This window comes from Sus scrofa, chromosome 6 (assembly GCF_054392235.1).
Source record: "Sus scrofa isolate SSC_HxYL_T2T_F1_AM1 chromosome 6, Sscrofa_HxYL_maternal_Yorkshire_Landrace_v2.0, whole genome shotgun sequence".
NCBI classification, from domain to species: Eukaryota; Metazoa; Chordata; class Mammalia; order Artiodactyla; family Suidae; genus Sus; species Sus scrofa.
This window is the reverse complement of record NC_139388.1, coordinates 125,862,743-125,888,851: the sequence shown is the minus strand read 5'-3', so window position 1 is coordinate 125,888,851 and position 26,109 is coordinate 125,862,743. Positions and strand designations below refer to the sequence as shown.

The following is a 26,109-nucleotide window of genomic DNA, read 5'->3' as shown; positions in this document are numbered from 1 at the left end:
CTGACATAAGCTCTTTGGTCACCCAGTCAGATAAAGATTTATTGTGCACACAGGATGCCAGGCTCCAGGTGGAGAATTGAATAAGAAAGATGCAGTCATGCCCTTGGGGAGCTTACGATCTACTGAGGCTTGGGGAGCAGGGAGGAATCAACCCATAATTAATCAATGAGTGACAACTGTGCAAATGACTATAAAAAAAGAGACTGGTGGCAGTTGGGGCTGGGAGAACCAAGCACAGGTGGAAGGGAAAAGAGACAGAAGACAGGTCTCAAGGAATCACAGAGGACAGGGTGCGTTATGAGGGAATACCAAGCCCAGGAGATAGGGCTCTATCCTCGTGGCCATAGGGAGCCATCAAAGGCTTTTGAGGAGGCAAGTTTGTGTGAGAAGATCCAGAACTCAGACAGCCCATTCTGTGCGAAGTACATGTGGGTGAGAGAAGGCAAAGCCAATGACAAAGAGACCAGCTGGAAGACTACAGCAACAGCCTAAGGGAGAGAAACTGAGGGCCTGGAAAGGAGGAGGTAAAGATGTGAAGGGCTCGGTGGCCAAGAGCACCTGGAGGCTGAGGAAGAGTGTGTGGTCAGGAATGACTCACAGTCCAGCTGAATGACTGGGCAGATCATGGAGCCACTAATAGCAACAGGAACCTCAGATAGGGGAGATTGTTTTTCTCATGGGAAGAGAGAACCCCTGAGTCTGAGGGTCTCTCGAAGGAAACCTCTAGAAGTTAAAAGTAAGAGACTGAAGGTCAGTAAGGCAGAGGAGACTGGACATACTCAATCAGGACCTTCAGCTTGTGACAGGAAAATCACCATCTGTTGCAAGAATGCAGTGCCCTAGGAGACCCAAATCCTAAAAAAAAAGAAGAAAATTCAAGGCTGAGACCAGGATTACCCAGCATTTAAGGACTAAACAGAGAAAGGACCCAGTCAGGGGGACCAATAGGAAGTAGCAGGTGAACAAAGAGAGAACAATGTATTTCTTAAAAGAGAAAGAAGATGATTGGAAGAAGTGGTTAGTCACATTAACACAGAGACTAAAATTGTAGCCACTGGATTTGGCTAAGGAAGCCACTGATGTCATGAGTAAGAATAATTTTGGAAAAGTGGGAGAGACAGAAGCCAGTCTAAGCCTATTACAGAACACATGAGAAACAAAGTAGAGGCAGCAAAGGGTAGCTACCTACTTCAAGACCTCTGGCACAGGAAAGGGAAGAGATGGGAACATCTTGAGAGAAATGAGGCATGGCAGGATTTTTCAAAGGAGTTAGCCCATGGCTGGAGGTGGTTAGGCAGACAGGAGAGACTCCTGGGATGCTTGAGGATGGAGTCCTCCGATGGGTGTGGCACAAAGAAGATAAATTCTAATATCCCTTCTCAATCTGAGATTCCACACCTCTCTGGAAGACGAGCCCCATCAAAATAGTCCTTTCCACAGAGTCTATTAAGGCTGAGGAGCCAAACTTCAGCACTAGGGCATCGGGCTGGATGGGAGGGGAGTACTTTCCCAGGCATCTTGGACATGAGGCTAGGAACACATACATCTTCCCTAAAAGGGTATCTGAACTGGAGGCCACACAGGGCTCAGGCTAGAAAAAGGGACTCAACGCAGGAGGGAGCCCATTCCCTCGCCCTAACAGAACATCAGCTTCCCCCAGGGAGGGAGCCAGGAAAATCAGTTCAGACTGCAAAGCCCTGGAGCTGACTCCCCTCCCATCTCTTTGCCTCTCCCCCCAGAGCAGAGGCATTGCCCCTCTAGGCTCCCTGCAAACAAGGAAGCACAGGGCGCACTGTGCCTCAGCCTCCCCCAACACTGTGGGCCCTGGCCTGGCCAGCGGCTTCCTGGGAGCCAGCATCTCTGCTGCCTATAGAACCTCAGCTCCTGGCGCAGGAACACAGAGCAGGGAGGGAGGAGGAAAGACAGACAGACAGACGAGGTGAAAAGGAATCACAAGGAAGATAGGGAAAGAAACAAAGATGTGCTGAACAATGAGGGAATAGCCGTTCATGACTATAGGGTGTGTGTGGGTGTGGGTGTGTGTGGATGTGGGGGGGGGCGTGTATGAGAGAGAGCAAATGGGAGAGAGATAGAGCCCTGGGTTCTGTATCTGACCCTTGAGCAAGTCACTTTACCTTTTCAGATGTTAATTGCCAGATGTGTAAAGGAGAAAAGTGGATTAGAAGATGCCTAAGGTTCTTTTCAGGTGGAAAATCCTGTGTTTCTCAAATTCTGTATCTGTATATATAGAGCACCCCCAGAGGCCAAAGGCATTAGTAGCACAAAGAAAATATAATAAACCCCAATAAGGATGAGGCACTCACCCATGTGTGTGCCTGACAAACATGTGAACACGCACACGCGCACACACACAGTGCCCACAGAGAACGTAGAACCTCTGCTTCAGGGTCTGGCTCTCACTGAAGGACCACTTAGAGTACATTAGAGCTGATGCATAAAACTTGTCTGATCAATTTATAGTCACACCTCTTCCACATACTAGGAAATGCTAAATCTCAACTAACCTAAATATTTGACAAATGAATCATTTTAGATTGTCGAGCTTTCTAAGTAGCTACGGATTTACTCTTCAAATGATCAAAACCAGTTTTAAAAACCACCCCAGAGGGACATATTTGGTTTTTTTCTATTATAAATGTTTTAAGCAGACTGCAGGACCTGGCTTCACTGAAGGTTCCGAATGGCCCTGGTTGTCCTGCTCTGATGGGCTGGGCTGGTGCCTCAGCTGAAGGACCATCCCCCCATGTTCTCAGGCACAATGGGAGGAGGGAAGACACCTCAGAAGCCTTCCCGATTTGGGGAGAAGAGCCGAGAGGGGAGACAAGGAAATGCAGGTGTACTTGATATTTAGACTATCCCTCCTACCCCAGAGCTGGACCTTAAGTGGGAAAGGGGGAGGGAGACAAAAAAAAACACATCTTCAAAGGAAGCTGAAAGCTGGGCACCAGGCAACACCTCCCTTTTGGGTGGTTCTAGGCACCCTGGGGCTACCACCCAGGGGTGAGTAAAAGGAGAATGGATTTCAGCAGAAAATGGGGCTAAAGAGATTTCATCAATTTTTTTCTCCCTGTGCATCCTACCTGCCTGAGGTGTGGGAGAATTCCAGAAGCTGTCCGGTTGCTGTCTGAGGTGGGAAATGCAGGAAGAGGACTGGAAGCTGGGGTCTGCCCCTGGCCCCCTGGGTGAGGGGGAGAGGTTGTAGGTGAGCAGAGGAGGGACGGGGACTCAGAAGCTGCTGTGACCACGCTGTCCAGCTGGGGCCTGATGGGCAGGGGAACTTGACAGCTCTCACTGTAGGACCCCCAGGATGGAGATCCCCGAGAAGCCCATTGAGGCCCAGACAATGGCACAAAGACAACCCAAGGCTCCCTCCCCACCACAGAGTATGTAAGTTTCCCTCTACCTCAGTGCCATCTTGGCCAGAGGGGAGAGACGGGGAAAAACATCCAAAGATGGAGGATTTGCCATAAAAGACTAGTTGCCCTGAAAGAAAGTGACTGACCACCAACGAATACATTTGCACTCTCCCTAGTGCAGAAGAGCCCAGGCTCTGGGCCTGGAGAGTAAAATGGCAATTAGAGAAAAGAAACGGGGAGTTCCTACCGTGGCGCAGCGGAAACAAATCCAACTAGGAACCATGAGGTTGAGGGTTCAATCCCTGGCTTCGATCAGTGAGTTAAGGATCCGGCATTGCCTTGAGCTGTGGCAGGTCACAAACATGGCTCAGATCTGGTGTTGCTGTGGCTATGGTGTAGGCCTGCAGCAACAGCTCTGATTCCACCCCTAGCCTGGGAACCTATGGAGGTTCCCCTGTGCCTCAGGTGCGGCCCTAGAAAGAAAAAAGACCAAAAAATAAAAACAAAAAAGAAAGAAAGATAAAAAAGGCCACTGCCTGTTTGCCCCTCTCAGTGTTAAGTCCCCAAATGCTACTGCAGGTGGTAGCTGGCATGACTGGCTCTGGAACTGGCCTGGCCTGCACTGCCCCTGCCAAAGGCTCTGCTCAGCCCTTCCTAATAAGTTTTACCCCAGGCTCAGGGCCAGGTACCCAGGGGCAAGGGTATTTCCAGCCTGAGAGGTAAGGCAGGGCTAGCAGACACCAAGGAGATGCACCACCCACTGCAGGGGAGGGAGGATGTGACACGTGGTGCTAGCTGAGGCCTCTGCCCCGCTAGAACCTAAGAGTTATGGTAGCACAGGGGAGGGAAGCCCGCTCCTTCCTGAGGCACCAGACAACTTCAGGCCAGCCTCAGACTTGGCGGTCTCAGGCTACCCCCAAACTGTGTCCCCACAAAGCTCTCTTGCTGAGAATCTAGATCTGGGAACAGGAGCCTGTGAGAACATTCAGGCAAAAGGTGAGCCTGGAAGTGGGTAGGGCTGAGGCAGAGGACTAGCGTGGGGCTTGGACCAGTGGGTAGACGCAACAAAGACTCGGCCTTAGGCCCCTGGTCCTCCTCTGTGGACAGCCTAGAACCCAATGTGACTGCCAGTCAGACTGCAGCCAGGGGACCCTCTGCACACAGGAGTCTTCAGTGCTCTCAGCCCCCAGGTCCCTGAGGCCTAACACACCAGGAGACCCCTGATTCTGGTCCTCACAGGCCCTGACAGGCCCCACAGCCTGCTGTCACCCCTACACTCTAGACCATGTGAACACAGGCACGGATGTGCTCCTGGACAGACACAGGCATATGCCAAGATGGCCAGCATGCAGGATAGAGGGCCTGGCTTGGAGTAGGGACTCTCTCTTGTGCCCTTGGTCATTTAATTATTAGATTCTGAGATGTGCAAAAATACCAATGGCCTCAGAGTTCCCACCGTGGCTCAGCAGAAACCAATCCGACTAGGATCCATGAGGACATGAGTTCATTCTCTGGCCTTGTTTGGTGGGTTAAGTATCTGGTGTTGCCGTGAGCTATGGTGTAGGTCACAGACATGGGTGGTATCCTGCATTGCTGTGGCTGTGGTGTAGGCCAATAGCTTCAGCTCTGATTCGACTCCTAGACTGGAAGCTTCCATATGCCACAGGTACAGCCTTAAAAAGACACACACACACAAAAAAAAAATAGCCTAAATTTCTGCCATCTGCTAGTGGTAGCGCAGGATCTGCATGTTCTTTCATAGCTTAGAAATTGACTTTTGCCACCACCATCACCACCATCAGAGCCAGGTTGGGTCAGAGTGATAACCCAAATAGGTGGGTAAGAGCCCTCATCTGGAGCTGCAAGGCTCAAGCCCCAGGAGAGATGCTGAGGAGAATACAAGTCAGTGTTGGGAAGGGGAGATGTGAACAGTGACAAAAGCTCAGATTTATTCAATCTGCACACAGAGATGCTTTGTGACTCAAAATGGTAAAGGACATGGGAGCTATGCCCACATAGGACCGAGGATACCAGGTTCCATTTCAAGAGCTGGTAGGGTTCAGAGTAGCAGAGACCAGTGCTACTGTCGTACTGGGGATGCCTTTCCAAAGGAGATGGCATAGAGCAGAGCCACCAAGGCAGGGTAGGGCTTGTAATAAAGAGAGCTGACAGCACAGCATGAGTTAAGTAAGTGAGCCAAGGAATCAGCCTGTCATTCTGTCACTTCCTGGCTGTGTGACCCTAGGAGAGATACCTATCCTCTCTGATCTTCAATAGCCTGATATGTAAAATGCCAATGCCTCCATATAAGGATGCAGAGAGGAGGAATGACACAGAGGCTGGACAGTAGCAAGAATTTGGTAGCACCAGCTAAGGGTAAACAAAGGCCCAGAGGCTTAAATGAGGACAGTGTTTGCATAAATGCAGGGGCCAGAGGACTAGGAAGCCTGGGGATGGCCCAGAGTATCAGGCCCCAGAAAGGTGGGGCACTCGGGCTGGACAAGGGTGTAACTGGAGGGGCCACCTCTTGGGGCCCCATCTCTAAAGAAACTACAGCTGGAGTTGGCAGCCCTTCCAAACAAGCTGTCAGTCCAACCCTTCAGAGCTTTCTTCCCATTGGTTCCCCATTCTGACGAAATCAGCAGGCCGGTGCTGCGAGCCTGGGCAGCGCAACAGACAAGGCCCTGGGGACAGCTTAAGTGGACAATAATTGCAGGTTATTATATACCGGGCTGCAGCCAAAAGCCAGGCAGCTATTAAGTGTGATTGGGAGAAATAATCAGGAGAAGGAGGATGGATGTGAGAACTGAGCCGCTCTTTGTGCTCTCAGGGCTGCTCTGAGGCCAGGGCTGGGCCGAGGCAGAGACAGGATGGGTAGGCACAGGAGCCGCCCTATTAGTATGAACACCCTACACTGGGGGAGCAATCCCACCATTCCTTACCTCCCATCCTCCCTGCTCCCCACCATGTATACAGAGCAAAGATTACTGTCCCCATCCTGTGATTCAGAGAAGGCCCGGAAAAAGGAAGTAGGTGACCCAATCATACAGCGAGTTTTTCCCAAGTCCCATCAGAGCCAGTACTAAGCCTCTCAGTTATCTGATGACCACAGAAGTGACTCCTGGCATGAAGTCCCTTCAAGACCCCGTTCTGCCCTCAGTGGGGTGATCGGGTGGTTGAGTGGGATCATCTCAGAACTAGGACTTGGGAGCAGTGGTTAAGACCTAACAACGGGGAACGGGGAAGGGAGTAGGATGGACTGGAAATTTGGGGTTAGTAGTTGCAAACTATTGCATTTGGAGTGGATAAGCAATGAGAGTCTGCTTATAGCACAGGGAACTATATCTAATCACTTGTGATAGAATATGATGGAAGAAAATGTGAGAAAAAGAATGTATATATTTATGTACAACTGGGTCACTTTGCTATACAGCAGAAACTGACAGAACATTGTAAATTGACTATAATAAAAAAATTTTTAAAAGAAAGACCCAACAGGGCATAGATCTTTGTGTAGATCTCAGTGGAGACAAGCACAAGGAACAGAGAAAGGTGGTGGTGGGGAAAGGTTTGTGACAATACTATTAGCTATTTCTCCAAGCTTTGCATATTCATTAGCTCCTTCCCTGGGGCAGAAACAGAACTGCATGCCCATTTTATAGAAGAATACAGAAACCCAAAGCAACTACATGACTTGTCCCCGGTGAGGTACTGATGCTGTCAGGAGCATGGCCAAGGTGACAGCTGTTGGTCAGGAGGTTTGTAGACCACACTCCGGATCTTTCTATTGGAGAAGATCTTGGCAGAGATGACCTTACACCAGGCCAGAAGGATTTGGGATTTTGTCCCCTGCTAGCCTGAGTTGCACATTTCCTCAGTACCAGAGGTGGTTCTTTCTTTCTGGGCCAAGGATGACATGAGGTTGCCCTTATATGATGTGTGAATCATATATTCCCAGCCCCCCACCTCCCACCTCTCAGCTCCTCCAAGCCCACAACTCCATTTGGTTACAAGAATGAGGCACTGTCACCCCTAACACACAAACACCATGGGTATCTTCAAGGAGATTCCCACAGACCAAGGACTGCCTTTATTATTTCTTGGGGCAGCTTTTCCAGAGACAGCCCTACCCTGACAGAGACTGAAGGATGGTGGTGGTGGTGGACCAACCCCCAACTCCTCCGAATGCAGCATCTCTGTGGACATCCAGGAAAGACCATGCAAGGCTCAGGGCCATCCTCAGGTTCTAAAAACCCTGGATTGCCTCTCCCTAGGCCGGCCTCCCCAGCCCTGGTCTGGAAATGACCCTGCTGTGGGTCACATGAGAGCAGGACCTGGTGCAGGGAGGGATCAATTACACTGTGACTCAGCGAGAGGGCACAGAGCCAGGGAGTGAGTCACGGAGCTTGCCCACCCTCTCCTGCACGATGAGGGGGTGTTGGGCTGGCAGGCCTGTGTGGAAGCCTCCCTGGGGTCTGGACATGCAGATATGTGGGTGCAGGCTCCCAGGTAAGGGGAGGGGTGCTATGTGTGTGCTGCAGCGAGGGCCCTTCCTAAGTCTGAATACAGTGGACGTCACTGAATTGCAGTGTTGGGAGAAACTCACCCGGATCCCTCCCTGACATTGGCTCTGCTCCCCAAAACCCCCTCACAACAACACTGCATCCACAAGAGAGACTTAAAGAAAGACTTAGACCACACTTATTTCCCCAACACACTGAGAAGAAACCCCACTATTCTCTTCCTTAGAAAATCTTCACATCCCATTACACATAGTCTAAATGCTCTTTTCTGCCGCAGCTTATATATTTATACCTGGAAAAGAAATTTTTTTTTTTGTCTTTTGTCTTTTTAGGGCCATACCCACTTCATATGGAGTTTCCCAGACTAGGAGTCGAATCAGAGCTACAGCTGCCAGCCTACACCACAGCCACAGCAACAAGGGATCCGAGCTGCTTCTGCAACCTACACCACAGCTCACAGCAACACCCGATCCTTAAGCCACTGAGTGAGGCCAGGGATCGAACCTATGTCCTTGTGGATGCTAGTCGGGTTCGCTAACTGCTAAGCCTCCACAAGAACTCCTGGAAAAGAAATTCTTAGTTTACTCTTTGATTAATACACTTCCAATTACCACAGCTGAGATTATTAGACACCTACTATGTAGCAAGTACTAAATATTTCCTCCTCTTTTAGTATCTTATTATCTCTTCACGACAGTCATACATGGTGTTATCATGCTCATGTTTCAGATGAGGAAACTGATGCTGAGGGCTAGGAACCATGAGGTTGTGGGTTCGATCCCTGACCTTGCTCAGTGGGTTAAGGATCCGGCGTTGCCATGAGCTGTGGTGTAGGTTGCAGATGCTGCTCGGATCCCACGTTGCTGTGGCTCTGGTGTAGGCCAGTGGCTACAGCCCCGATTAGACTCCTAGCCTGGGAACCTCCATATGCCTCAGGAGCAGCCTAAGAAATGGCAAAAAGACAAAAAAAAAAAAAAAAAAAAAGACCTGTCTGGTTTCAAAGTTCACACTCTATAGACAATTCACATATTATGCATGTATGTAACTAGAGTAACTGAGGTCTTTACATAGTTTAAAGCAATAAATACCCAGTTGTACTTACAGGCTGTATTGCTTTAAATTTTACTCTGTGCAAAATTTATATTAATGTGTCTGTTTAGTAAGAGGCCAGAATTTATATATACATCTTTGCTTATACATTCTGGAAGATTTTACACTTATTAAAATAAGGTTGCCATCTGGAAATTATTTGGTGAGAAGAGGATGGTTTTTGGAAATCTACAGCATCTTTTTAAAATATTCCTAGTGGTAGCAAACCTTTATCCTTTGAACGGGAAAAATGACCTATGAAAAATGGGCCCATTAAAGTGCCCCCTCCCACTCAGCACATCTAGATTTCTTCCCTCCCACCCACCCTTCATAAATACCCAGTCTTTACCTTCTTGGTCCCAGGCTTCTGCCACTGATTACACTCTTCCATGTAAGCAGCAGTAACTGGTTAGCAGATGGTCAGTGAGTTCTTGACCTAAGTCTTTCCTATGGGCCCAGCCTAATGCAAACCCCTGCCCTATGGCCACCTGCCAGTCAAAAACACAAGCCTACACAGCCTGCCATGGCCATCACTGCCCGACCTGACTGCCCATGTGCCCTCTCCATTCTCATCACCCCTCCTTCACTCTCCCCAGGCTATGCAGCCACAGCCTCCATGTTGACCTCTCATCAACACTCAGCTGCTGGGTGAGGGACCAGGGGTGAGTCTGAGACCCTCAGAGAACAACCCTTTGAAGATCCAACCTGCTGTAAATGTCCTGCAGTCTCACGCAAGTCCCCGTCCAGTTGGGATCTCCCTGTCCCCTCCCAGCCAACTCACTCCATGTCACTTCAGAGCCAGTAGACACTGGTTTTCTTAACCCTAGCACTATTCAAAAGATGGTATGCCAGACTAGGAGCCTGGCAGCAGTGGGGAGAATTCAGATTAGAGAGGGCAGAGAAGCTGTCCATCCAGCAACATTATCAGAGAAACCGTGGCCCACAGGAAAGTGACATTTACCCACAGCACTGCATGTGTAATAAATAGGACTCACCATTCCAGGTTCTAAAGTGAGCCCAGTGTGTCTGAAACCTCAGGGCTCGCCTACAATAAATTAACATAATTAAAAACTAATTAGTAAAACATCACAATTAAAAGGACTTGCCTCGGCAGGCAACACCTCTCAGGTAAGAAGGGGCCACGGAGAGCCGACAACCTGGTACCCAGGGCAGGTCCCAGGTAGAGGCTATGAGGAAGCCTTGTTCTCCCTGAAGGCTGCCCACTCCCAGGAGCACTTTGAGAAACAGTCCTGCAGCAAGTTATGGGACCCGCTCAAGCCCCAGCAGGAGGGAGAAGCACCTCCTCCTCCTCTGTAGAATGTGGGAGGGGCCTGGGCCAGCCCCTCAGCACCTCCGGCACTCTACCCCGTGGCCAATCAGTGATGCTCCAACAATTGCTGGCTGTCCAGACTCTGATCTGAGTGCTTCACCTACGTCTACTGTTTTAGTCATCACAACTTTATGAGGTAGCTTCTATTCCTCTTGCTTTTTACAAAGAAGGAAACTGAGCCCCAAAAAGATTAAAGAAACTGACCAAGATCCCAGAGTTAGTAAGGGAGTGAGGCAGAACTTGAAGCCAGCTTTATGTAAATGCAGTTTAAAAGTACCTGCTTCTGTTGGACTGAGAGCTGCCCAGGCTGGCTCATTTTTTTTTTTTTTATGTAAATTCTCTGGGAAGATAAAGAGTAAATTCCTAACTCTTGAGTTCAAAGAAGTTAACTTTCTCTACATCCTTCTGTAGCCCATTTTGACCCTAAGTACCTACTCTCCCCTTAACAGCTTTTGTATGAGAACCATTGAGTCGGCCTCACAGAAACGCCACTGTCTCCCCTTCTTGGATGTGAAATGAGGAAGAAAAGGAGGGTGGAAGGAAGGACCACAGTCTCGTTTTACAGTCAGGAAAGCCATGACTCAGATCCCTCTCACTGAGTTCAGGCTTGCCCAGCCCCCACAGGCAGCATGCAGGATGCCTGATGCTGATGCCCGGGGCCCCACTATCCTGCCTCCTATGCATGCTGCCCTTTCATTTCCTGCCCACCCTCAGCAAACGTGAGGCAAAGCCCAGATTGACATGAAAGCCTGGAATCAGAGCCTGGAGGGCACATCCATGCTGACACAAAGGCTGGAGGTGTCCCCGAACATTTTCCACCACTGCTCAAGGCACAAGAGCCCCCACAAGTCCAAGGCCATGTGTCCCAAGGGCTCAGCCAGCCAGGAAAGAAGCCCAGAAACCCCTCCTCACCAGCCCTGGCACTTGTCTGCACTCCTGGAGGAAGCCAGTCCCTTTTGGGCTGGCCCTGGGTTTCCCAAAGCACATAGCATCCTTCCTCCAATTGTCTTCCTCCTTCCAGGGGTTTGATCCCCCAGCCAGGCCTGCTGTGGGCTCAGGACAGAACAGAGGGGCCCTTGGACCATGCACTCTGGGTGGCAGGTGGCTGCTAATGTTAACTGAGAGAAGGCAAGCACTGTTTTCCTCTTCTTTCCCACCTCAATCGGTGTGCCTTACATCACTAAACCTTCCCAAATTATTCAAGGACAGAAGCCCTAGACTTATGGAGAAGATGAGAAACACTTCCAAGACTGCCTTCAAAGCCTAACCTTGCCTATTCAACCCACCTCCACAGAGAAGCCTCCACCTCCTCGCTGTCACTTGAGAACCTAGAGCCCCTTACCCACTCCAGGCCCATCAGCTCCACCCACTGCTTCAACCTGTCTCCTCTCTTCCCAAGACAACCCACTCCTTCTTGCAGGACCAGACCAGAGCTCTATCAGAGCACCTCCCCGGATGCCTCTGTCCACCCAAACACCACCTTCTGGGATCCCCTGGCACAAATCTCTGGCACCTTTACTCCACTCCTCAGCTGGGTCGTGCCCTTGTGTGATTACTCAGTCCTCTCTGAAAAGGTTTCTTTGCCCAAATAATACAGAGCTCTCTCCAGCCGCCCCTCGCTGCCCTCTGCAGGGCTGGGCAGAGTAGTCACTCCAGAAAAACTTTAATTGGAGGTCTGGTCTGTTAGGGGAGCCCCATGAAGATTGCAGCTCTGTTTTCAACTTGTTCTCAACGAAACCTTGGAGAAATGAGATGCTTCATGCCCTCCTAGCACCAAGGCCAGCTCTCTTGCCATCCACTCCCTTCTGCATCCTGCCTTCACAAGGGCCCCTCTTTCCTCCAGGCTGCCACCCCCATCACAGATCATCACATGCAACTTAGGTTGTTTTCTGTTTTCTCCCATGTGGATGTGGAACTCCTCAGGCCTGGAAGACATTTAACCATCTGTTGCTGTTTTCCACTCTGGGGCTTTTCACTTGGTATGACTTTGGTCTCTCTAAGGAGACAGCCTGGTTCTTTCCAGGCCTTTCCCTTCTCTGCTGCTTCCAGTGAGAGTGTGGAAGGACTGGATCAATGCAAGAATGACTGAGTGGTGGTGCCTCTAAGCCAAGCTGCTCTGTGTGTTCTAAACTGCTTGATCTCATCCTGGGATCTGAGAGTCTGCCTGGGACTCCACAGCTCCCCATCCTTAGAGGCCATCTGAATGAATACAGCCCCCTACAGAGTCAGACTGGTCATTGGTGTCTAGAAACTGTATCCTTTAGCACCTACTGTGTGCCCATGACTGTCAAGGGGGGCTGCCGAGAAGGGGTTTGGGCCAGATGACTTGGTCTCTGCCTTCCTTCACAATCTAGATAGAGAGAGAAGCTTCAGAGACAGGGGAGCCAGATCAAGTCTGAGGGTATGTGGCCATGGCCAAGACTGTGGGACAACGTTTAGTGGATGCCAAAGGGAGGGAGTAACAGTGGCCCAGTTGGAGGGATGCATGAAGAGGGCATCCTTCCTCCTTGAGGAAGAGGAAGGGCAAAGTGGAGTAAAGAGCAGAGGGCAATGGCCAGGCCTGCAGGACACCACCTGAGCCCAGATCCCCACCACAAGGAGATCCGTACTTCCCCAGAAATGAATCAGTAACAAAATGTAAATCCCAAACTCAGAGAGCAAACAAGCAGTTGTTCCTCGTGCCCCCTTTCATTTGACAGCCTTCTGTCTCTCAGTGGCTGGGATAATTGTGGCGATGAAGTGGCACTTGGAGTAAAAGTTTTAAATCCGTTTAAATGTCACAGTGAGTAATACTTTGCCCCTTCTTACCCTAATTACATTTCTCTTTGATGATCTAAGGTCAAAAAAAATTTAACTGAAGTCTTTCTAGACTCTCAAGGGCAAGGAGACCAAAGTGCCAACATTTCCGTGTTCCTTACTATTTTCTAAGGGATTCTACTTCTTTGTGGCATTATTTTGAGACACCTGTCTGGGTTATTTTATCCCTCACATTCTGCTGTGGCAGAGAGGAGGGAGCCTAAGAGATCCTGCTCTGCGCCTTTAAGAGATCAAGAATTATTTCAGCCCCAGCAAGTAGGTGGGGTATTTCACCACACACCTGAGAGCTGGGAGGCAGAGAATATGTTCACCCCTAACAAAACCCAGGTCCAAAATAAGCCATCCTCAAATAGGAGAGAGGGGAGAGTGAGAAACCTTCACTAAGGCAGGAGCTATCTCATAGCTTCCCAATAGCTTCTGGTCCACAGGTAGAGAGACACAGGGAGGAACCCTGGTGCAGGGGGCAGAAGTGCAGCCCTTGAGGCAGTTGGAACTGTACCACGTGGAGGAGTTTTTGCTGGCATCTGAAATAACCAGATGCCCCCCTTTCAGTAACAGCTCTCCTCTCCCACTCACTCCTGCCCAGGGATAGCTTTTCTTTATGTATTGGCTATTATTATTAATAATAATATGAATAATGAAACACCTGTGAATAATTTACGTGAACCTGGGGGGAGGGGCTGGGGTGGTGTCAGAAAGAAGTGGATGGTGAACCTCAACCCCCTCCCCTGTGCAGATCCCTCTTTCCCCAGCCCTCCTCCCCCACTGGCTTGCTTTCTTCTCTTCCTCTTGTCCTTGCTTCACTTTGGGGGTGTGGGGAGGGAGAAAAAGAGACTTCAAGGAGGAATTACTCTCCTAACTCCCCTGTTATGGCAGAAAATACATCCCACGCCATTGTGATATCCTGAGAGGTAAGGAGCAGTGGCAGGAGATGTTTTGAACAAAGTTACCTGCCTCTACTGACAGTCCTGAGGAAAAGAGGAGGAAGGGATCTCAGCCTGGTAGGTGTACACACACACACACACACACACACACACACACACACAAGGCAGATTGTGGATACAGACAAGGTCTTTGTACATATCCACACAGCACCCACACAGGCACTCACAATCCTGACCAGACATATGCATACACCTCCAAGCCACCAGTTCAAACCTTCCGTGTGCATACTAGGGGGACATACTGCCTCATGACAGCACTTCACAGGCACACCAAGCCCACAGCCACATGGCAGAGAGGTTCTGTCCAGTGAGTTTCTGTTCCATTCCTTCAGCTTTGACATTTCTTAGACCATCATATAACACTGGATAATGTAAGCCCTGAGCCGAGTTATGAATCAACTATACTTACACAAGATTCCATCAAGCAAAGGCAGAAGAATCTTTAAAAGAAAGGATGAAGTTCCACAGTTCTCAGAATTGTACTTGCTGTTTGGTTTGGGCCCTGGATCCTCAGGGAGAGGTGTCCCCGGTGGTCTCGGGGCCTGGGGCTGCGAACCTTGGGGCCTCCTCGGGCCTCCTCCTGGCGCTGGAGAGCTCGGCGTTGTGGTTGTACCAAACGGGCTCGGTCTCGGTTTTCAGGCAGCTAGGGTCTCATTTCTTTAAATAACATTTTTAACGTATCGTCTAGTAAAGTCACATAATCCGAGGGCAAGAAAAGAGAAACCCAAAACACCGGAAAGGGATCGATGGGGGCCCAGCCAGGGTCACACCAGCAGCTTTGCCCCGCAACCTGCGAGGGAGCAGGAGCATTATTTTAATTTCTCCGGCTTCTGAAGCCCAGAAGAGGCTGCCCTGGAAACGCAAATGTGGGAGAGGATGGAGTGCAGGTAAATATCATTAAAAGGAAAATCTGTTTTCCCAAGCCAAGTTCACCACCAGCATTCGCCCCCAGAGGCGGGGCTGCTTGAACCCGGCTCCCGCGCCAGCCACTCCCTCTCCCTCGCAGCCGACGTCCTGGCCCCGGCGGGCTTGATGGGGAACCTGGCGGAGTCCGGGTTGGGCAGCCGGACCCTTGGCTCTCGCCAGCAGACGTGACTCCCAGCCTCGCACTTCTGGAGCGAGAGGTGCTGCAAACGAAGTCCGAGGGGGCAGCGCACGCAGCGGGAGCCTGGGTCCTGCCGCAGCCCGGAGAGCGATTGGGGGCTTTATTTCTTTGATGGTGGATTTAGAGGGGGAAAAAAATTTTTTTTTTTCAATTTGAACCAGTAAAGCAGACAAGGGCAAAATCAAGCCAGTCCCTCGCGCTGGCTCACCAGCCACCGTGCCCAGAACCTGCCTCCTTCCTCGCCGGGCGAGCGGGCCGAGGCACCCGGCTCCTACCTTCCTCCCGCCATCCGCCTGCCAGTCCAGCCGCCGCGCTCCCGGGCGGGAAGGCCGTCCGGGACGGAAACACCCACCTCCAGCCTTCTCAGGCGGGCTGGGACCAGGGTCGGGCCCGAATCTCTACGCCCCGTCCCCCCGGCGCGGCCCAACTGCTCCCCAGACCCGTCTTCCAAGGTGGATCGGGTGGCGGTAGATGCCGTGCGGGAGGGCGAAGATTTGGGGCTGCTCTGGCAGGTTGGGGATGCGAGGAGGGAAAAAGCAGAAAGAGAGAGCGCGCACGAGAGAGAGAGAGAGAGCAAGAGAGAGAGCGAGCGAGAGAGAGAGAGCGCTCTTGTCTACAGATTTATCCACATAATATATATTTATGTAGCTTTTTTTTTCTCTCGACACTGATCAATGCGCACTCGGATCGCCGGACGGACTTCCTCCAAGCCGGCTCGCTTTTTCTAGTCTAAATAAATAAATAAAGGGAACCAGATGGGAGAAAAAAGAGCCCATTGCACCTTCGCCGCCGCCCCGCCCGCCATCCCTGCCTTTGCTTCGCCCGCCTGGAGCCCTAATAGAGAGCAGCTCGGTGGATAACGCCCCCCTACATACCAACACGAAAATGAAAATCAATATTTTTAAAATACAAAAAAAAAAAAAAGTTGCACCCGCTGCTATTACAAAAAGAACTCCCAAAAGGCAAAGAGGAGACCAGAAGCCCGGTTCCTAACAGGCACCCAGTCCCCGCGGCCGCCGGGGCCGGGAATCTCAGCGCCTCCCGAAGAGCCATGCGCCTGGCGCTATTTATAGCCGGGGGCCGTCTCGGACTGTACCACCGCTGTTCGCCGGGGCCGCCGACGGGGGAGGCGCGGCGGGGCCGGCGCCGCCCCAAGCCGCCCTACTCCTGGCCGCCGCCCGCTGCCGCGCGAAGCCCCCCCCACCAAATCTAGCCCACTCCCCTCCCCGCGACCCCCTCTTCCGCGCGCGCACACTAGCCGCCCCCACCCCTGGTCTGATAGGGAACTTGAACCGGTCCAGCCTGTTTAAACGGAAAGGACAGAGATCCTGTCTGTTCAATGTAAAAAAAAAAAAAAAAAAAAAAAAAAAAAAAGAATCAGTTCAGACCGAAAGAGAGAAAGAGAGAGAGAGAAGAGAGGGAGGGAGGGGGGGGAAGAGGAGAGAGAGCGCGAGCGCGAGCGAGCGAGAGAAGAGAGGAGAAAGAGAGAGAGCAGAGAGCGAGAGGAGAGCGAGGTGTAGAGAAACCGAGGGGGAGAGAACCCGAGTGTGTGTATGCGTGTGCGTGTGTGAGCGCGAGCGAGCTTGCGAGGGAGAGGAGCGAGAGAGTGCGAGCGAGAAAGAATAAAAGGAAAGAAGATTTTCTCTATGTATATAAAGATGGCCACGTTAGCAAACGGACAGGCTGACAACGCGAGCCTCAGTACCAACGGGCTCGGCAGCAGCCCGGGCAGCACCGGGCACATGAACGGATTAAGCCACAGCCCGGGGAACCCGTCGACCATTCCCATGAAGGACCACGATGCCATCAAGCTGTTCATTGGGCAGATCCCCCGCAACCTGGATGAAAAGGACCTCAAGCCCCTCTTCGAGGAGTTCGGCAAGATCTACGAGCTTACGGTCCTGAAGGACAGGTTCACAGGCATGCACAAAGGTGAGTGCACCTTTCCCTCCCAACTTTGCCGGGGAGAAGGAGCGGGCGGGCGGGCCGGCCGGCCGGCGACGAACGAGCGAGCGGGAGACGGCGCGAGAGGGAGCCTCGGGCGGACGCCGAGGAGGGAGGCGCTCGGGCAGCAGAGACCAGGACTGGGGTGCGTGGGGAGCTGTTTGCTGGGGCAAGGCTGGGTTTTGGGCAAGAAACTGATAGACGCGGTGCCTTGGGGAGAGCAGTGGGAGCAGAAGAAGAAAAGGAGAGAGAGGATCGAGGGAAAACGGGGCTTGGATTTTTGCGTACAGCGACTTGAAAGATTGGGATGGGGACGGCTGCACCGGCCGAGCCCGGGACGGTGGCAGCAGACTGGCGGGCTCTCAGCCTACCGCGTACCTAGGGTGCTGTCCATCGCCGTGGTGCTGAAAATACTAAGAGGGGATGGTCTGATCCGCTCCGGGCCAGAGTAGCAGGAGCGCAGCCGTCTAAAAAGAAGAGAGGTGACAAATGCAAAGAGATATTTTTATTTCGCTATCAATTTAACAGTAAACTCTCCCTGTCGAGCTGTGTGCCTCAATAATCCGGTTGTGGTGTAAGTGGTGGTGGTGGGGGGTTTGGATGTTTGAAGGAAGGAGGGACAAAAACCTAAAGCAAGAATTAGCAAGGAATCAGCCTTCCCCTGGGTGGAGTGGGGGGGCCAAGGAAGCCTGGATGATCCCCTCCTCAGAAAAGCAAGGCTTTGGGAAAAAATCTGTGTGTGGAAGATATGCATTTTGGAGGGTGTATCCTAAATTATCCCAAACTCACCATGCAGAGAGGTTTATAGTGCATTATTTCTTTCCCGTGAAGCAATCATTGCCAGTGAGTGCTTGGAGGAGGGGGAAACAGAATGATCAAAGAATTAAAACCCAGCAACTTTTTAGGAAAGTGGTCGTGGGAATTATCTGCAGCCTGCTTGTTTTCTTCTTGTTTTATTATCTTCAAAGCAGATCCCCAAACGTGTTCAGTTGTAGAATGTGTGTGGGTGGCTGGTGGGTGACGAAATTAGCCCAGTGCTTGCTCCCTAACAGTAATGTATAGGATGTGCAGCGGGAATTAATCGGGGCTGGAGCTGTGTGGGCAAGTTAAATGCTTTCTGAGAGAGATTGATCGTCAGGCAGAGAAGGAGCACCGGGCTAAGGAAGTTGTAAGGGATGTGTATGGACGTTCCGTTTTTAATAAACAGTAGTGTGGAGAGCTACTGAAGATGCTGTGTTGGAACTGGTGGTTTTAAAGATGAAAACACACACACGCACACCCACCCACACATAGAGAGCAGCCTCATCCTTGGCCACAAATGGGCTATGAACAGAGCTGATCCTCCGGCACATTAGGTGCAGAGCGCGGAGCTGTCTGGTTCTCTAAGCAGCAGTGGTTTTCACTATCACAACCTCCCTCCTTCTCCAGCCCTCCCTTCATCCAAATACTAAGCAGAGCTCCAAACTCTTCATAGTTGGAGTCCCAGAGAGCAGTTTTTATTGGCTTTAGCATCTTCCAGCTTGCCTGCTGAGGAGTAAATCTTAAAGTTAATGGCATGTTGAGTAGCACAAAAACACAGCAGAATGGAAATATACTGGGTTTGTTGGGGTGGGGTGAGGGTGGGGGCTGTATTGGAGAGAGAAACCAACCTTTATTCAATATGGAGAAAATGTCTGTCTGTTCAGAAGAGAAACTGGAAAGGTGGAATGGGGAGGCAGTCTTCGAAATAATATCTGTTTCTCCCTTTTTCACCCTCCCTCTCAAGTCAACAGTATCTCTGTAGTTTTTTTCCTTTCCAATCAAGCTCCCTAGAAGCTAATCAAGGTTTGTATCAAACCTTTGTCATTCCAATATGTCCCCAGATTTTAAAGTAGCAGTAATATAAATTAAAAAGCAGAGGTGGGAAATTCTTTGCCCATCCTAATTATAGGTTCTTGGGGGGTTGAAATTTTAAAGTTTTTTAAAAAAAGCATAACCCACTAGAGGAAAAAAAAAAAGACAGTTATGGAAAGCTGAGCTTCCGTTGAGATCTGGGTTGGAGCACTTTATTTGCTTCTTTATTTCAAATGAAGATAATCTTAAACAATATTCCTTGTTTATTCTCATGACCCCTTGCTGGTATCATCACTCTGTTTGTGATGTTATTTGGGTTCCCTTGTATTATAGAAAAGAAGTGGAATTATCATCATTTGCATCAGGAAGGTAGAGAAGGTTAAGATATAGCTATCTCATATGTATTGTATCATATATCTATACATACACATATCTGGTCAAGATTTCTAGGACAAGCAAAACTTCATTTTCTAAATAATCTTCCCTAAACTGGCTCAGTCAGGGACAGGTAGGCCTGTTGGCTCTGGAATGCTGGGTGCCTCATTGTCAAAGCTCACCCTTCAGAACCTGAGCATATATTTCTCCCTATGAAACTTCCTGCCTCTCCATCCCTCAGATTTTTATAGGCAAGGTTGGGCTACAATGTCTTTAACAGTGCCTGGAAGCTCCAAGAGAGCTGAATAAATGAGACAGTTTCCAAGGTCTGGTTTATTCAGTCCTAGAAGAGTTTGAACTCCTTCTTCAGTGATACAGCCTGATTTATTAGCTAATCCTGATAAAATAAGCCTCCGGCCACCTTAAAAAATTACTCGCTTGCCATTGGTGATTAATTACTGTTAAGTCAAAAAATATGATGAGGCTTGAAGAATGAGGGTTGCATTTGGCTTCTAAATTTCCCCCAACTCTAAATTACAACATGAGTCTGGGGGGAAAAAAGACAAACACATGCCTTTGTTAAGCCTGGTTTCAGGGTATATTTGTGTCTTTTTCTTTCCCCTTCTTGAATTTCTAACCTCTAATGGGTCATAGTGGGATAAAATTGAGAGACATGACAGGATACTGGCCTCCAGTGAGGATGGAATATGTATGTTACTGGTTAAAAGAAGAAAAAAAATAAGTAAAAACTAAATTAAGTGCATGAGATTTCAGGTGGGTATCTGTTTGTTGGCCACCTACCATTTCTTGTTACTAAAGAAGAAAAGAGTTCTAAGGGTTAATGGAATACCTGCCATGCGTAGAGTGAACCTTAAAAGGCAATTACTCCAGTCAAATTGGGAGTCTGTGAAGGAGGGAGTAGGTGGGTGTTGTGGAGCAAACCCAGCCATATCAGAGAAAGGTTCTTGGGCTGGGGAGGCAGCAGATAGCAGTTGTGGTCTGGGGTAATTATTGTCAAGATAAATTCACCCCCTGGAGATCAAAAAGGAAATGGTTAGGGGGAGATCTGGGTGCTAGGCAGAGAGAGAAAGAAAAAAAAAAAAAAAAAACTCAGAACAATTTGAAGAAACAACACCTAGCCAAGAAAACCCAGTTTAATGCAAAGTCTCTCCCGGCTAACTCAGAGTCTCCTTCTCTCCCCCATTAGAAGCACTTTGAGAAAGATTGTTTTTCTAGGCTCCAAAAAGAAAAACATTGTGCTATTGATTAAAGAGGGGAGAGGCAAACTCCCAGGAAAGCAACGGAAGTGAGCTGAGGACAAATTTTGCCCCTTCCTATAGAATTTTTCTCCCCTGGAGAGGGAAACAGGTCACCCATTGGTCTAATTCTTCCCTTCTCTCACTTTTTATTTATTTCTCTTTCATTACTTGTATTTCCTGGAGAACAGAGGCAGTAACTAAAAATACATACACACACACACACATAGTCATGCCTGCTAATACATATACATACACAGTGAGTGGATCACACATGAACAAGCCACAATCCATTCATAACTTTTGTCTTGTCTAGCAGGATAAGAGGCAGCAAAGACTGAGTTCCTGGGAGACATAAAGGCTAGTGCTCTCTGGATAGCCGTATTATAATGCATTATCTTTGAAGTCATTTAAGTCCAATTTAAGTGGTATTTAGTATAATATTTATGAATTAATGTAATATAAACATAGGGCTGTCCCCAAAGGTTTAAACAGCCTTTACTACTGATGTGTGCTTGTTCCCAGAGCCTGTGATGCATTTTAATCTAAACCACCAAGTCCATATCACAGTCCCTCTTGTTAACCAGTCAGAACAGATCTGTGGCCTGGGTGACCTCTCTGCATTGAGATTTTCCCCTGCTGCATTGAGGAAAATCTACTCTATTGGCAGCCCCACTTGGGAGTGGGGGTCCCAAACCAGGAGCCACAGCTGCAGGGGGACATCACCCCCTCACACTTTCATACTACATCGACAGGGAGGGTGGAGACCAAGTAAGGGAACCTTCTGTGCTTTGAGCTCCGGAGAGCATATCATTTTAAAATATACCCATCACCGGATGCACAACCTCTCGTTTCAATGGTATCTGAGTATGAGATTCTTCAAGCCCCTCGATTTGGGATGCAGCTGGGAGAAAGGGAAAGGGCAAGGGTTATAATTGTATTTTGGCACTTTGTTACCATTATCATAAAATTCTGTCTCATATTTTTGTGTAAGGTGTAACAATTCTTGGAACATCGAGTTTTCGCCATTGACTCTAGCTGAGAGAGCTCACTGTTTTTTTGGTGTTTTTCCTGAGATATGTGAATTAAAGCTAGTGAGGTTCTATCTGATTTCTGTTTGCAAATGAGTCTAAGAGACAGTACAGCTGAAGTATCAGCATGGGCATCAGTTCAGTTCAGAGGAACTTTAAAGAGAATACTTGGAAGAATAAAAATTCAGTTCTGCCCAAAGAGAGACCCTGGCAGGATGGCTGGACACACACGTATAGCTTTTAAAACAAAGATTTGCCTTGTGAGAAACGTGATAGCTGTAATAAGAAAAGTAGAAAAACACTTTAAAAATTAAGTTTCACTAAAGAAAATTAGCAATAGTAATCATTGCCCCCATCAAAAAAAAAAAAAAAAAATCTCCAAATTCCAGATGTTGATATTCTATTTAGGAGCAAAGAAAAAACTATTGGAAAATGATTAGTTTATTTAAGACTCTGGGGGTTATTTGCTGGTTGTACATGATTTCATTTATCTTTTAAACAGACTTCCTTCTTTTAAACAGAATTCCTTCCAGAATCAACACACATACACATACACACAGAGAGATAAATTAATATGCACATGTGCACGTATATGCATCCATGAGCAAGCATGACTAAGCGCATCCCACACATATGGGAACCAGAGCTGGCCTAGATTTTACTGCAGTTCAACGAGATGTTAACACTCTTCCCCCACCCCCGCCCCCAACTCGACTTTAATGGGATTTCTAGATGGGGTTGAAAGAACCCCCTTGGTATACTTTCACTCTCTCTTTGCCTGCTCTAGTTGGCTGATGTTTGCGACTTTTCATGCAAAAACAAAAACAAAAAAACAAAAGGGAAAGCATTTCTTGAATGAAGTCAGAGCTCAAAAATAAGGCAAAGGAAAACAATTAGAAAAATGGATGCCATAGATATGCAAACCTCACCTCCATTCATGCCTATTGTAAAGTTCTCCGAGTGCTTTCAAAGAGCTGATTGTCAGGGGGCGTTCCTGACATTCAGTGATCTAATCACACTCCAGCAAGGACACTGGTGTTATCATAATCATCACCATATCACCATCATCGTCATTCTCACTATTTTCATTTAGAGACCAGGATGGGAGAGGGTCTTCTGAGTGATGCCTGAGGAAATATCCAAGACGCTACCTCTTTGGCTGAGAAAAGAGTCCATCACACTTGCCTCTGATGGATTTGGGGAAAACACTGCAGGACTCACACCTTCCACTTCACCAGAAGGTGGTCAGTTTCCAAACCCACCTGGGAGGGATCTCACTGCAGAGGATTTGGAATGAGTTGTCTGTAGAGGTGAGTGAGGTGCCGTAGAACATTGAGGCCCAACACCCTAGGCAGATAAAAAGGAAAACTGAAAGTTGGAGGGCCAAAATGCCAGCCGGAAGCTGGGAGCGCTGGTTGACAGTGGCTGAAACTGCAGCAGCTTCTGAACTTGGAAGGGAAATCCCATGTGACATACTGAGAGAAGGGCTCGAGGGTGTGAAAATCTGTGTTGTGTCTCTGGGTACTGAAGGGTTAGGTGAGGGAAGATGCTGCAGCCTGTGTGGGTGTTGGTGTGAGTGTGAGTATGGGGGCGGGGTATGTATGTGTGTATAAGACATGACAAATTCAAGTGGCATGGAGATGATGTTAAGGGCTGTTTCATCTTACAAGGCTGTATACATGATCAAGGAGATAGTTGATGAAGAAAAGGGGAAGATGACACTGTCCTTGTGACTATGCACATGCCCCACCTCGGAAGTCGTGGCTTGGATTTGTCAACTGGATCTTAGTTCCAGTGTGGAGGTGTGCTTCTCTTCACCTGCCTGATACTGCCCCCCAATAGTCCAGGTTGGGGAGAGGGTTCATTTTCCCCTACTCATTGCCCTTCAAAGGCTTGGCTACTTCTGCTCACCTACTGACTCATTTTAGAAATGACCGTGACCTTCCATCCGAAACCTGTGTCCAGCCACAGAGCCCGGCTCTCTGCAGAGATCTCTGCCTCCACCCATTGTGCTCCCTACTCCACCTGCTGCCCCTTGGCATCCCAAACCTACTGTTCTCTTGTACCGTTCGCACACACACACATACACACACACAGGACTTAACCAAGTCAGTCAAGCGATGCCTTGCAAGTAGAGGGCTGCATTTAGCCTGAGCACACTCGGGGGTGCCAGGAACCCAGCAGCCCTCCTTTTGGGCTCTCTACAAGGGAAGCACATTCACCTCTTTCACTTTTCTGCAGCCCTTCAAATACACAGACTCTCCAAGAATCACAGAAAGCATCTAATCCTACCTAAATAGCCTCGGGGAGGGGAACAGAGGCCCCAATTTAGTTGGAGCCTTTTTATCATCCCCTTCCATCTCCCTCTTTTCTTTCTTCTCCTTGCTATTTAAGATGCCCTCAAAAACCCGACAGTGGGTCTGAAGAGAAAGATCCATGTTCTACTTGGCAACGTGGGGATGCACATAAAGATGCCTGGGCAAAAAGACAATGATGGGGTAGAAATGGAACGGTGGCAGAGGAATTCCCAGAGTTAATGTGCTTTGCCCTAAGAGCTTCCTCTGTCTCCACTCATCCAGTTTCCAGTGGCCCCTGGATGGATATAAAGCCCAAGCCACAGCCCTACCCACAGAAACCAACAAAGCAGCCAGGGCAGCCCCAAGGTAATTGCCCTCCTTTTTGAGCCCCCCTGGAAGCCGAAGGGGATGTTTTCAGACCATGACATTCGCAGAACTGCTCCCTTTCCACTCACTCCACCTTTGGTTTCCCTTAGCCTCCCTGTATCTCCCCTCTGACTGACACTCAAGCAAAGTGATTCCCAGCAGCTCAGCTCAGTAACAAATCCTATGTGACCATCTGCAAGATGTAAATAAATGGGTGCCCTCGTGGGGACAGAAGTTGTTCCAGTTCCATAAGGACAGAACAGCCAAAAATATTGATCAAAGCTCATGGGAAAAAAATTGATAATGCGCTGGTCTCCAACAAGAGTTTAATTGACAGAGACTTCCGAAGGCCAGCTCTGGACAGCGCATAAACTGACCGCGATGTTACTTTATTGCAATACACTCTGCTTTAATTAATTATCACCTTTGTTAAGAGTGGCTCCAGATCAAAGGTTTCCAGACACTTAACAGATCTGACTTACAAAGCCCCCCATGCATTAAGCTATCCCACTGCTCTCTCAGTGAGGCTAGCGACCTTCCTTCCCTTTTTTCTTTCCTCTTAGCTGGTGGCTTCTTCCTCTTTGTTAAAGACAAACAGATCTTCCTGCACAGCTGCTCTGTCCTAGGATGGGGATGGTGAGGGGTGTTGCCTGCCGAGATCATGGGGCTGCTGTTTTGCTGCCGTTTCTAAAATTACATGACTGAGACTGGGTTCACCTTCAAATCTATCTGGCTGGAAATGGGAGGTGTCGGTAAAATTTTTTTTAAAAAAAAGGGGTTCATGGAAATGCAAAAGATGTGTGTGTGAGTGTAAGTGTGTGTGTGTGTGTAAATATTTGTGGGAGGGGGCACGTTCACAAGCGACTATGGGCACATCCACATAAATATTATGGGATCAATACATTTCACATCCGCTGCCCACACCTCTTAACTTCTCCCTCCTGTCTCTTGAGCACCTGTGCTGCTGTCGTATTTCACTCTGAGAAATGCTCGCAGCTGAAGCGTGCATAGATGATGCTGTATTGAACCAAGCCATTGTTTGGATTCAGTTGTGGAGTCTGGGCGCCCATTGAAGGATGGTTCTCGCCTGGAGTAGGTGGTGCCTAAAGAATCCACTTCTCAAGACAGGACAGGACCTCACCCTCCAGAGTCCCCCAAGCCTCCAAACTGACAGGTGACTTACTTGAAAGCAACCCTTGGAGTCCTTCTAGGCAGATTTGAATGCCATACGTGGCTGTTTGTTCATTATTCTAATTTAATGATGCAGTCACACCTAATTAATCCATGTCTGGTTTATTCACACACTATGTCTGAGGATCCAAAAGATCTCTCTAGCTCTCTGGCTTCCCTTTACGGGGGGCAAGTGAAGGGGCTCCCCTGACAAGTGAACACGTCTGCATCCAAGCAGGAATGGATCACTGTAGACAGATTTGATGGAGGCACCATCCCTGACACCACTGTCCACCCACATAGGAATGACAGCAATCACAGAGATGACAGCAGTGACAGAGCGATGTAGCAGTGAGATCTGTGTGCCTGTGCATGCACACACATGAGCACGCAATGCATCCATTCTACCAGAGCACCCTTCTATTAGGCAATGGTCCACACCTCCGTTGTGTACAAAATAAGACCTTGTGGAGTGTCGAGCATTCCTATGATTGGGAGTTTCAGTGCAGAAGATTGAGAGGCCAAGCTGAGTCAACCTACACTCTGGCCTGAAGAAAGCAGAGCAGGAGGAATGGCTGCTGCTGCACAGCTAAGAGACTGAGGTGGGGAGCAGCAAGCCCCCAAAGTCCAGTCTGCAGCGTGACCCTCAGCG

General features: G+C 49.1%; 1 protein-coding gene and 1 long non-coding RNA gene across 49 annotated transcripts in view; one reads left to right on the top strand and one right to left on the bottom strand.

Moving 5' to 3' along the window:
• LOC146402811 (uncharacterized) overlaps nucleotides 1-15,800 on the bottom strand; it is an 88,071-nt gene extending 72,271 nt beyond the window's left edge. The window contains exons 1-2 of one of the 3 annotated variants that reach the window (XR_014807881.1): nucleotides 15,538-15,800; nucleotides 14,490-14,932 (exon numbers count right to left, since the gene is read on the bottom strand). This is a non-coding gene — a long non-coding RNA (uncharacterized LOC146402811). Of the gene's footprint in view, nucleotides 1-14,489; nucleotides 15,223-15,537 lie in introns of those variants that run through there. The other 2 variants (XR_014807882.1, XR_014807880.1) reach the window with 2 other exon arrangements.
• An 852-nt stretch (nucleotides 15,801-16,652) lies between these two features.
• Nucleotides 16,653-26,109, top strand: part of CELF4 (CUGBP Elav-like family member 4) — a 313,441-nt gene continuing 303,984 nt past the window's right edge. For all 46 annotated transcript variants that reach the window (XR_002345093.2, XR_014807878.1, XR_014807877.1 and 43 more), the window contains exon 1: nucleotides 16,653-17,117. Coding sequence is in view for 43 of the 46 variants with exons in the window: in XM_084964536.1 (XP_084820662.1) it covers nucleotides 16,832-17,117 (286 nt within the window). In the remaining 3 variants the exon portion in view is untranslated. The remainder of the gene's footprint in view (nucleotides 17,118-26,109) is intronic.